At 35.4% G+C, this 13538-nt stretch overlaps 1 protein-coding gene across 2 annotated transcripts; it reads left to right on the top strand.

Annotated features, from left to right (window-relative positions):
* The first annotated feature begins 1388 nt into the window (after positions 1–1388).
* On the top strand, positions 1389–11564 carry LOC149237651 (uncharacterized). Of its 2 annotated transcripts, XM_089372737.1 has the most exons (5): positions 1391–1621; positions 1791–1991; positions 10731–10817; positions 10911–11003; positions 11176–11522. In XM_089372737.1, exons 2-5 carry the CDS (start codon positions 1875–1877, stop codon positions 11371–11373), a joined length of 495 nt encoding a protein of 164 aa, XP_089228863.1. In that variant the 5' UTR covers positions 1391–1621; positions 1791–1874; the 3' UTR covers positions 11374–11522. The 2 variants fall into 2 exon arrangements, with proteins under 2 accessions (XP_089228864.1, XP_089228863.1); XM_089372738.1 differs by lacking the exon at positions 10731–10817 and having other exon boundaries at positions 1389–1621; positions 11176–11564.
* Positions 11565–13538: the final 1974 nt, after the last annotated feature.

Genomic DNA, 13538 nt, shown 5'->3' with positions numbered 1-13538 from the left:
AAGTCATCCCAAATTTGTGGGATTTTTTCCTTCATGGAACACATTCTAGCTAGTGTTGATCAAACACAATGCACTAACACCACTAACACACACTAAAAGTCCTAGATACCCTTACGTTGTGGCACGTACCCAAGCACTTCGACTGCACCTCCATAAAATGCACCTTCAACTTTGGATGTCCCAAAATAGTAATATCCTAACCCAATATGGCCTACTTGTTAGATTTGTGTAGTTCCCTCCTTATCAGATCCTTGCACCTCCTTGCACTCCATGGTAAATCTACTCTAATGGTCACCTTCCAAGTTCCAACACTTCCTTTCACATCATGACATAACCACCGATATACATTACAACAACCTTCAACTTCTTTAGTGGGTTGCACATCTATTTCACATTTCTTCTCCATCTTACAAAGTGGTAGTGCCAAGGAGAGAGTATCAAGTTGAATCAAGGATTGCTCACTTAGTACCACTACTAAGTTGCCTTCGTGCAACTTGTCAAATCCCTTAATTTTGTTTCACAACTTCTCATAGGGCTTAACTTGCTTGTATACACTTCTAAGTGAGACTACAATCCCCCAACCTCTCCTCTGCAACCCTTGTTAGAGTCTTCTTAGACGTGCAATCATGCCTCAAGCTGAATATAACACTAGCATCCCAAATGTGCATGCTCATTCCATCTTTTAATGCTTCGCTGAAACCACATTATGGCACTGCTTAAAATGAAATGCTTACATCTTAAGACAATGTACCTACTTTGCTTATGACAATCTAAACTATGCAAGTGGCTAAGAGAGGACTATATTTTCCCAGGATGAAAATATAGGGTCTTACAACCCCATTCACACAATAATTTTAATATATTTCACCCGAAAAAAGATACATACCCTACTCCTTTCAAATTTATCATATAATTTTAAGAAATTAACACTTGTTATTAACTATTAAATAGACTTACTATATATTCTCCTTTGTTTGCACCCACCTTAGATGTAAAAACATATAAATATTTTCAATACAACCAAATTAAAATCATATTTTTCCATTTAAAAATTATTAAATTGAAATTAAAAAAAATTACACCTAATAAACTTAAACAACAACCATAAAATTATATTATTATTATTATAAATATTTTCTAACCTAACCAATAACCAAAAACATTATATAGTTACTTCTTTAGTGATGTGAAAATAAAATAAATGTATTTATTGTTTTAATAACACCTAATAAACTTAAACAACAACCATAAAATTATATTATTATAAATATTTTCCAACCTAACCAAGAACCAAAAACATTATATAGCTACTTAACTAGTGATGTGAAAAAAAAAAAAAACATTATATAGCTACTTAACTAGTGATGTGAAAATAAAAAAATGTATTTACTGTTTTTCACTATGAAATTAGCATTTTTGAAAAAAGGTAAAGCTTTACTTTTCTTTACAAAACCCCTCCCAACCCAAACTTCGTTTACGTTCTAGAACAAGAAGGAGGATCTGTTCGCTTTTCGCAGGGCGGGAGCGAAAACGAGATTGCAGAGATTTGCGAATTAGGGTTTCACCAGTAGCAGACACTCGAACCCCACGATCGGTTCTTCAGTCCATTGACGGCGCCAAGGTATGTTCCATTTTTAACTTCAATGGATTTCCACCCGCACATTCAGTCTTCCACACAGAGAGGAGTACACGCATTTCAGGTTTCTGGTTCAAAATCCAGTGTGTTTTTAGCAGCCACTCTTGTATGTTTAGGTTTTAATCTCTGTGCTGCAATCTGTTACTGTTTGCAGGGATGGCGCTGGCATTTGATGAGTACGGGAGGCCATTTATCATAATAAAGGAGCAGGAGCAGAAGACCCGAATCAGAGGCTTAGATGCTCAGAAGGCCAACATTGCGGCCACCAGGTCCGTTGCGAGAATCCTCCGCACCTCACTCGGCCCCAAGGGAATGGACAAGATGCTCCAGAGCCCCGACGGCGATGTCACCATCAGTAAGCTTCTCTTCCATTTATTGAATCTCTATTTCTGGGTCGGTAAAACCCCTTAAAAATCTAAAAATCTGAAACTAAGTAGAATTTATTTTAAAAAACTTATGATTCGTAAGTAGCAGTTACTTTAAAAAATTTATAGGTTTTCCGAAAGGAGTGAAATAAGCAAATACTCTGCGATCTGCTTACTCTTCCTCACAAACTGTGAGGCCCGCCGAGCTAGATGCTCTACATACGACGCTGACTGCCTACGAAAGCTCCCGAATGGGTGAATGCGTTGAGATGTCACTAACATTGAGAGATAGACACTTTCCAGGGATCTACTTGGCGTAGACGTACTTTTGGCGGGCTTTTCACTAACCAAGGAACTTCGTTTACAAATTATTTTGCTCAAAATAACACCAATTGCTCGACAGCAGAAGGTTCATAAAGAAATGGAAATAATAATTTTAAGAAGAATTTCGGAATAAAGAAATAAATTATATAAATGTCCACAAATGATGAAAGGACATTAGGTTAATGGGACTAAAACTATATATTGATGCTGGAGTGCTTAAAGGTATTCGCTGAAAAGGAGAGACTACAAATAAGATTTCAGATTTAACAGAATGACGAATGATAAAATAACAAAGGGGTGATTATCTCAATTGTTTGTAGCCAATGTTGTTGAGCATCTGGCTGGTTCTGGTTACGTGTTAGTAGGTAACCAGTTTAAATCCCCCAGATTTAGGTGCACTAGTCTATGTCAACAGTTTTACGAAAAATGCCATTCACAAATATGGAGAAGCATCTCTTGGATTTCCTTATCAGATTTTCAAGGGTTAGAATAATAGATAAACCTGATACAATGAAGACGAGCATCTGGCTGGTTCTGGTTACGTGTTAGTAGGTAACCAGTTTAAATCCCCCAGATTTAGGTGCACTAGTCTATGTCAACAGTTTTACGAAGAATGCCATTCACAAATATGGAGAAGCATCTCTTGGATTTCCTTATCAGATTTTCAAGGGTTATAATAACAGATAAACCTGATACAATGAAGACGAGACTAATAGCAGAAGCCTAGAAAATAAATAAGTCCTAATTTATCTAAGCGTCAAAGGAGAGGTATGCAGGGCCATAAACCAGGCTGGATTCTATCCTGGCAAACTTTATTGAAGCTCATCGGACTGCAAAGTTTGACGGGTTACGTGTGGAAGGGAGAACCCTGGTGATGGGTGTCTATCTAGTGTCTACAAGATATAAGCTGAGAATTATAGCTTTTGTAAGATAGCATACCTAGATGGCCTTGTGGATTATCTGGATGATCTCAACTGTGCTTGGTAAGGGTGCTTCTGAATCACTGATCGTCTGTTATTTTTGCTCATGACTGGTGCATCTACCGGGTCATCGATGCTTCATCTAGCTGAAAAAATGATGCAATCAATCTAGTGGATCTGGGTCTGGAGGACTCATGCATGTCCTGCTCTTAGAGTATTTGGTTCGCTTTACTTTGTTCTTGAATAATGAACTCTGCTTTCACTGTTGTGGGGAGATTCCGGTCTTAATGGATTTTTTGTTGTCATTTCAAAATTTGTAGTGGAGATAGTGGATAAAAGCCATGCACTGCAACAATGCTCCCAGCCAGATAATTTCATTAAATTTTGGAATCTAATAAGAAAAATTGAAATCGAGTAATAGTTTGTGTGGGAAGCAAAGAAAGTGAGAAAAAAAATCTCTTAGCTTTGAGCTTCATTTATGTGTACTTTGTATAACGGCTACTTGGTTAACTTAGTAGGTCAGTCTTTATTATCTAAAATATGCATATTGAAGATTGGATATCACAGCAGTTTCTCCCTCTCATCGCCATTGTCAACATGGTCGTCAGTGAGCATCTCTACATGAACAGAGGATCTATTTGTCCTTTTAATGTTAACAAATTTATAGTTAATTATATAATAAATATTTTGATGTACATGTACATGAGGACTGATTGGCGCCGTGAGCAAATCTAGGCAAGGGTAGGGGGTTCAAGAATTTTAAGGAAGGTTGCCTCTTGTTCATAATTGTTGTGACAATTTTTCTGATTACTGGAGGTTCAAGAATTTCAAGGAAGGTTGCCTCTTGTTCATAATTGTTGTGACAATTTATCTGATTACCTTGACCTCCCTGATTTCAGCATACGTGTAACTAGGAATGGCTATAAACCATAGTAGCAAAATTTGAATCCGAATATGTATTCAAATACAACTCAGTATGGAAAATACCTAATAAAGAAATGCAGCATGGTTCCAATATGGAAATCTATATTTCTCAATATGAAAATAAGCGTTTTGTTCCATATTTTAGAAGAATTTCATCCTCAGAACACACTAAAACCAAAAAAAGCAATTTATTCTTTGAAAATTTTGCAATGTAGTTTATTTTTAAGTGTTTTCTTACTGTTATTTTTATTTTTTTGAGGTTTTTGCTCTATTTTTTTGGGGCTTATATGTTGATGGGTATCAATGACATTATAAGGTAAGTGAACTGTTCTGTATCTGCATTGCAGTGAAAACATACTGAATTTTGTACTGTTGCCGAATTTCCATATAATAAAGAGCAATATGACCAAATCTTGCTACTATGCTATAAACTAGATTTCCAGCATTGAAATCCCCTTGTGTATTCAGCTATGGGTCCTGTGGGTCATCTCGACTCCCTCCATGATAGTCCTTAGAACATATTCAGGTTTGTATTTGTTCAATAGAAATGTAGGGAAACAAATATTCCTTTCAAAGGTGTAAGACTCTGTCACCAAGAAATATCTAATGTGCCTAAACATGGTTCTATCAACCCTATGGTTGTCTTGTGGTATTTTTTCTTGCTTCTCTGTTCTACACTACTTGGACACTCCATAACATTTTTCTACATTTTAATCATGCTATCCAGTGAGAAGATATACTTGAATTCTGAAAGGATATGTTATAATGCTGATACTACTTGTGACTGCACAGAGAGGCCCTGAGTCACTGAACAACCACCATTCTTCTGTGGAAAACTGGCTTCTGTATGAAGGGGTGTTACCTGCAACAATGCCTATGGACAATCCTGCAGAAAAATGGGCTCTGCTTGAAAGGTGTGTGATCCCTTCAACATGCTGATAGCTGATGGTTATAATTTTGAAACATAACCCAGAGGAGAAAGAAAGGAAACTTCTTCCTAATCGCGCACAAGGCAGCCCTTTCATGTTGATTAAGCCAAATGCAACTACAGTTCCATGGGAATAAGACCAAAAGCCATCATCAAAACACAGTGTTCCATGACACTAGGAAATAGACCTTGAGTCAATCTGGTAAATGCATTATCTGTAACAGTAAGAATAGATGAACCGTATTCCTCAGTAACTGCTATTCCTCACATCTAGAATTTTGCACCCCTTGGTATCCTTAGTGAGTCTTTTCCTTCTTTCCAGAATGGAATTTTGAGTGTAGGTGCTTTTGTGATTGTTTCATTGCCTTCTTGTATATTATTGGTCTCTCACGTGCATTCATGGACAGGCATAGCCCACTAGATATCTGAGAGTCTGAAACAGGCTTGACAATTCTCAAAGTTTTGTAAACTTTTCTTGTCATTTTAGTATCTAGAGTCTTGTCTGCTATGGTTTGGAACTTCTTGAAAAATGTTGGCATTGGGGGTACACATGCTAGTTTTACATTTTTACCCAATATGGTGGTGTGTAGGGTATCACAAGATAATGTTTTGTTGGAAACACATCATGATGGTTTTCCTGCTATTGATGTGAATGACTACTTCTGTTAAGCATATTTTGCTCTATGCCATGTTGTAGGAGGATGCATACCTGGGATTGAGGAACACATCCTATGGTCTGAGGGATTTGTCCAAATTTTGGGGACATGTCTTCTGGCAACATATCATAGTTAAAATTAGGCTTAACAGCAATAGCCATTTGTATCAACAGCAGGAAAACCATCCTGTTCTATTGTCAACAAATTTTACCTCAAGATACACTTGGATTTGCCGAGTATTCATTGCAAGCAGGTTAAAGTTAAAACTAGCATTAGTACCCATTGCTAACATTTTTTTTCAAGAAGCTCCATACTTTATTTGCAACTCCTATATCCAGGATTCAGGATTTGTCGGGGGGGGAGGTACAGAAATGTCCTGAACAGCTCGATATGCTCCTTGGCTTGCTACCTGATGTCTGCATGATGCAAAATTTAAAGTTGGGGGACATCCCATGTTATGGTCATATGCATCTAATTTGTAAATTTCATTTTCCTTCACACCATGCATCTAATTTGTATTCTGTATGAGAATTAACAAAGGAATGATGCTCTTTTTCCTCTTTTCCGCTTTCCACAATATTTGCTGTTTTTTTGGTGAGTTTTCCATGTTCTAGATCCCACTTTGTTCCCACACACTCAAATTTTAGTTGCCTTGCTCTGCCACAATAATAATGCTTCAAATTCTTAGTTCTGGATTTGCTTATTCTTATTTTTAGATTTGCTTTAAACCGAATCTTTACCTGTAAATTGAGATGTAAACTTAGAGTTGTGTTTATAGATTCAGAAATAAAGTTGAGTTTTTGAAAAGTTCTCAAATGAGAGGCAAACGTTTTAGGCTAAGCACAACCATACCCTTTATTTTCCTCCCTTCCTATGGATTATAATTGATAATCTAATATTTTTTAACTTCATTTGATTCTCTGAAGTTGATTCCCTTCCTCCATTTTCATTAAAATCATCATGTTATAAGGCAAAAGGGCATACCTTTATATGAAATTTTGCCAGCAAAGAGTCCAAAATTAAAGTTTGGACAATTAAATTTTCATGCAACTAAGCAACATTGCTTTTTAACAATACTCTTGGTTCAACATTTTTTGACAATGGTCTTGGTTCAGTACTTTCTTACAAGCAGAGCCCTCTCCATTCCTTCAAGCAAGAGTGGTCTCCTTGGAAAAACAATAAATCTGACCATTTCAATTTTTTCATAATGTAATACCTTATACCGGATATCTTTGGTTTATGCCTTCTAAAATCTTGGATACCTCATCAATTTTTCCCTTAGAGAAACACTGTTTTACAGAGTCAAAAAGTTAGTTTCACAACCTCTTCTAATTCTTTTGCCTTCTAATTGTAATGATTTTTCCACTTCACTGGTCTGAAATAGAGCAAACATTACTTCTGTGTATACTTTAACATGTACAAAGGATTTACAATCTATCACTTCTTCAAGAACTTTTTATGCCTCAATTTTTTTTCCTACCTTCCCAAGATGATGCATGCCATAGATAAAACTTGCATGACTTGGAACAACACGTTCCCTAAGCATTTTGTTCAGTATCTGGGCAGCGGCTTGAACTTTCTTTGATTTGCAGCAAGCTTTGATGAGTGAATAGTATAGAGCATATGTGGGTGAGAGACCCTTTCTAATCATTATCGCCAGTTGATTCACTGCCTCATCCACCATACCCAACTTGCATAGGCCTCCAATGAATGTCCTATAGCAAACTATATCAGGATTTAAATTTTTTCATCTCCATTAGATAGTTCCTTGCATGGTCCACTCTACCAGCGTTGCACAAAGCATTGATCAATGCATTCAAATGGATTGTCAACTCCGAGAAAGGATTGTCCCTGATTTTAATATATAGTGTGACAAACCGTATGTGACAGGCAGGTGGAAAACTTTTCTCGCAATTGACTAAGCGATGTCCTGCGAGCCAGACTTGAGACGGAAACCCTCGTCAGAAGTATATGCTTGGCTCTTTTCCAAACAAATGAAGAGTCAATGAGGTTTTGTGTAATCACTTCTGGTATCGTATTGGGTTATTGTTAGAAGCGATAATTGGATTCGGATTCTCATCGAGTGAGTTGTTCTGCTTTCTCAATTTGAGAGGGTTTGTTTGGAGGGAAAAATGAAAGAGGACATACAAGAATAGTGAGGGGAAAGATGCAGAGGAAGAGGATTGAGAACATCGCCAGCAGGTAGGCTACATTTTCCAAACATAGGTGGATTGCTGAAGAAAGCTTATGAGCTCTCGGTGCTCTGCACTGCAGAAGTTGAACTTGTGATTTTCTCCCCAGCAGGAAAGCTCTATGAACTGTTTTTTAGTGCAAATCCTACTATTTTGATTCTAATAATCATGGCTATGCAAACCTCATGAGATTCTTACTAATAACCCCGGTGGTGCAAGCCCTAGTAAGCTCGATGTTGAAAAACTTAGTGTAAAACCTCCAACAACAACATAATCAATACATGATGTCAAAAATAATGGAGAAGCATCCAAGGTTCTTAAGCAATGATGTAATGAATGAGGTGGAGAAGCATCCAATGTTATTGAGCGATGGTTAGCTATACGAGGAAACATGCAATGTCATCTTCCTTTCATTTTCATGGATATAACTTAATATAACTTTCTTATGTAGAAAACATGGCTTATCTTAGGCTTAACCATGCATATAAAATACCACCTATCATCTTCATTGAAAAAAGAATGGTGTCTTTGTTCATAAATATCAGTGATTAATCGTAGGAATGGCTATTATTCTCTATCAAACAAAATCAAGGACTAAGTAATGAAGATCTTGGTCGACAATAAAACTTATGATTATTAACTTCACATTAAAATTCACTTCATCTCTGCCACCTTCAAGGAAATCTTTGTTATCCATCACCATATTGATGTTGTGACTTGGTCCTTGAAAAACACTCAGCATGTTTGATTCATGGAAACCTTCAAGTTAGACAGTATATGTCATGCTAACTTGCAAGAGATTGGTGTGAGGTACATTGAGGCTTGCAGGGCCTGCCCTGCAGTTTGCCCTCATGAAAGCATAGAAGTAGATTATAACCAGTTTCTTAGGAAACCATGAATCCTTTCTAGCCTTGACATCTTTGTGACCAACAAGATATACAACTCCTGATAATTCAGAACACTTCCATAGTTCCAAATGTACATCACAAGAAGGAAGTAGGTGGCAAAAACCATTTATCCAACCATCTTCCCCCACTTTCATCAAAACTGCAGAAAAATAAATTAGCTCAGTTGATCCAAATAGAACAGGAAATCCAATCGCAAGGAATATATTTTTTGCCCATATAAGAACCATGACAATAGTCACTAGGCTTGTAGTCACCATAATCATCTCTACCTTTGCAATGCCATATGCATTTGATATCTCGACCGTGCTCTTAAAACAATCACATACCAAGACACACATTATCATTAGAACCCAGTTGATGGCAAGAATGTAGATCTGACCCATGAACCGTTGGGATGTGTGAATTATTTTCAATCTAGGAAAGCATCCTAGGGCCATGGACATTTTAATAGATGAAATTGTTGCTGAGATCATTGCCTAGCTTGCAATCATGGCAACAACACTAGCTATCACGAAGACTGGCCAGATAAAACCATCTGGAATTGAAGCAGAGAATACGTTCTCCACCACAGAGGGATGCTTCATAAGATATGCAACTTGATCCATGTAAGCCAATAGTAGGCATGGGAATACTACACATGTGAAGGCTATCTGGATGGATCTTACTGAGAAGTGACCCAAATCAGCAAACATAGCTTTAGCTCCTATTATGCATAACACGCAACCTCCTAGGGACATCCATGCTTTGATAGTGTTCCTCTTGAACAAGTAATAGATATAAACAGGATTGAATGCCCTTAAAATTGTCATGTCATGTTAAATAATATTGTAAAGTAAAATAGAACCAATAGAGAAAATCCATATCATGAGTGCCAGAGAAAATGTCATGCCTACTTTGCTTGTACCAAACTGTTTTATGCTGAACAAGATCACCAGGAATATGATTGAGACAATGACCACTGTTTTCAACTTTAGTATTTTGTCAAATATTAAGAAATGCGAAACATAATATATATGTTAAAGAAGAAACATATTATATATCTTCAAGGAGAAACATATAATGGTAATGCAAAGTTTTAAAAGGTATGTGATCCTTAGGCTTATTGGAGAGTATATAAAAAATTTCACACCTTTTTATGAGATATGGGAGGAAAACATGTTAAAGATTTTTAATAAATATAAAATTTCCAAAATGATGCTAGTTACGTGTGATTCTTTTTTCATTGTTTATGATTATGAAAAATGAAACTCAATGTTTTTTCATTAGTGCACACATATTTCATTATATAATTGCATATAGAAAAATCATTCCAGAGCCGATAACAATAAAAGTGAAGAATTTATGGTCCAACGTTATATTTAAGGGAGATGTTTGAGGATGACTTTTGAATTTTGTTTTTCATTTTAAGACATTTGGAGCAAATATTAGGAAGGACTTTGAGAAAGGATTGTCCTTGATTTTCGAAAATGGAGTTGTTCCTTTCCAACCATATGCCCCAAGTGACCATCAAAGGGAGAGCTCATATGTTTTTTGGATGTTTTCTTTATAGCCATTTTTTTACACATATCCATAGAGTCCCCATGCCATTGATGTGAATTACTTGTTCGGTTTTTTTAACCAAAATTTTTAACCAAACAAGAAAAATTAAAAAAATGCCTCAAGATCAAAGACTGAAACAAAGACCTATTGACATACCTTTTAAAGTATGGAAGGAACTTGTAAAATCATATGAGAAGTTGGATGCACAAAGAAAAGCCGGCAATGAGAGCATTCAGGTATTGAATTTTTCATTAAACATTATTTAGAATGTATTAATACTTATAAGTATCTTAGACATGTATTTGTGTGAAAATAAATTGAATTGGTTTATGTTTAAGGACAAGGCATCCAAGGCGAGGTTAACCAAGACAAAAGTCACTCATTGTAGTGGCCAGAAAGGTTTAAAAGCACTGATAACAACCTTTGTAAGTATATTAAACATGTGATATTTTTTTAATAAATTTTGTACTAGAAGAAAGTCATTGTTATCTAATTTCTCCCTATTTACTGATTGATAGGAACTAAAATATGGAAGACCTCCAAATCATTTGGAAAAGGAGGTGCTGCAGCAAAAGAGATGGGTTGAATTTGTTGTTTGGATGGACTCTATGGTATGTAATCTTAGTTGGATTTCCAATATACTTTTAAACCATATTTTCATTTTATTTTTTAGTACTATTAGATATTATATCTTACCTCATTTTATGGTTAACATTGTATAACAAAAACATGCATTGTGTTATGTAATTAATACTAACATGTAATATTGATTTTTTTTTTCAGAATGTTATAGGTAATGATTGCCAAGACAATGATCCAAATTATGTTCAACATATATCAGGAGATGATGAGGATGAGGATGAGGATGATGGTGGTGAAGGAGGAGATGATGATGATAGTTGCGGTGTTGGTGATGATGTGGATCAGAGTAATGAGGATGGTCAAGATGATCATGAGGATGATCTTGGTGGTGGTAGCTAGGCATGCACATGCATTGTTTTTTATGAAGAAATTATTGTGTAGAATGACATTGTTATGTTTAGATGGGTGTTGTGAATTTACCCTATATCAATGAGACATTTTGATTTTGTAATCATACGATGAGTTTGATTTATGTATGTTGTTAATTTATCGTAGAATAACGATATTCATGAAATATTTTGATTTGTTAATCATATTTGAATTTTACTTGTTTTGATTAAAAATAATATTGATTTTATTAGTATTATGTTGCTATTTTATACATGTTTTGAAAATTGTTAATGACACATTGTTATTTTTTCGGATGAATGTTGTCAATTTCTCTTAAATTTCTTTACAAATGATTTTGAATTGTGATATCTACTTTAATGATATTTAGAAACTATCATATATTTCACTATGAATCTATAAAGGGGGTCATATATGTAAAGAAAAATATACTTTATATAAGAAGTCAAATGCGGATGTAACCATGGATGCAAAATTGAAAGTAAAATTGGATGTTAAACTAGGAATTAATACAAAATGCAAACAATTGAGTGTTTTAAATTAGAAGTGAAAAATTGTGCAATAGTTGACACAAAGAAGGGAACAAAACATGACATACAAAAGGATATCAAATTGGGCAAAAACAAGGACACATAAATGGGCACCAAATTAGATGCAAAAAAAGACAACAACTAGATGTAAAATAAGATGCAAAGTTGAGCGTTAAAAAGAAGCAAAAAACGTTATAAATTAATATGCCAAATGATGATGCAAATAATGGTGTAAATTTGGGATGCAAACTTGGGTGCAAAAAAGGAAAAAAAAAAGATGTAAGAAAAGACATAAAACAAGATGCAAAATGGGGCTGAAAAAAGGTGAAAACAAGGATGCCATATTAGATGTAAAAAATGATTCCTAATCACATGCAAATTTAGGCTCGAACTCAGACACAAAATTATATGCAAATGTGGACACAAAATGAGGCAAAAAAATATGCAAATTTGGATGGTGAAAACGATGTAAAACTAGACACCAAAAAAATGCAAAATTGGATGAAAAAGTCGGTGTAAATAATGGTGCAACATTGGACACAAGTAGACACAAAAAAATGGTGCAAAAAGGGGCATAAAATAGCTTAAAATTGGATGCAAAACTTGGTGCAAAAACAAATACAAAAGTAGACGTAAAAAATGGCTCTAAATTGAATGTACCATTAGACACAAAATAAGATGCAAAGGTGGACACAACACATGACTCAACATAAGATGCAAATATAAGTGCAAATTTGGATGCTCAAAATGATGTAACATTAGATGCAAGAGATGGTGTTAAAAATGATGCAAAATTGGATGAAACAAATGACGCAAAATATGGTGCAAAATGAGATGGGAAAAATGGAGACAAATCAAACGTAAATGTGGATGTAAAAAATGGTCCAAAAAAAGATGCAAAAATGGGCACAAAAATGGATGCAAAATTTGGTGCTAAATCAAATTCAACACATGGTGCAAAGATAGGCACCAAAGCTGGTGCAAAAATAGAAGCAAAAACTAGTGTAAGACTAGATACAAAACCTGGCGTAAGACTAGATGTAAAAACTGACACAAAATGGATGCATAAAAAGACGTTAAATTGGATTCAAAATACAGTGTAAACTTGATGCAAATGATGGTGCAAAAATGGAAGCAAAGAATGACACAAAATAGGAAGCAAAAGAGAATGAAAAATAGATGCAAAAAATGACACAAAACTAGAAGCAAAACCTGTCATAAAATAAGATGCAAATCTTGGTTCAAAATTTGACGCAAAAAATGATGCATAGTTTGGTGTACAAAATGATGCAAAATCTAGCGTGAAAAAGGATGCAAAATCAGGTGCAAAAAAAGACGCTTTAAAAATTGTACAATAGAGCCAGATTTAGCGCCAGGTTGCTCATCACAATTACAAAAAAAATGCACTAAAATCTGGCGCTAAATCTGGCGCAAATCGCTGGTTTTGTTGTAGTGTTTGAAATACAATATTGACTGAGCCTCTAAAGGCAACCTAGGAACAGCTGGCTATGGTGGGGTTTTAAGGGATGAAAGAGGAAGTATTATCTCCATCTTCCATGGTCATTCAGTTAAAGCCACCAATAACATGGCGGAACTAATGGCAATGGAGCTGTTGGGCAATTTATT

This window comes from Pinus tabuliformis, chromosome 8, assembly GCF_031772625.1.
Source record: "Pinus tabuliformis cultivar Carrire ecotype Pingquan chromosome 8, CPIR1, whole genome shotgun sequence".
Taxonomy (NCBI): Eukaryota; Viridiplantae; Streptophyta; class Pinopsida; order Pinales; family Pinaceae; genus Pinus; species Pinus tabuliformis.
Note: the sequence above shows the minus strand (reverse complement) of the source record. Positions and strands in the feature narration are given on the sequence as shown.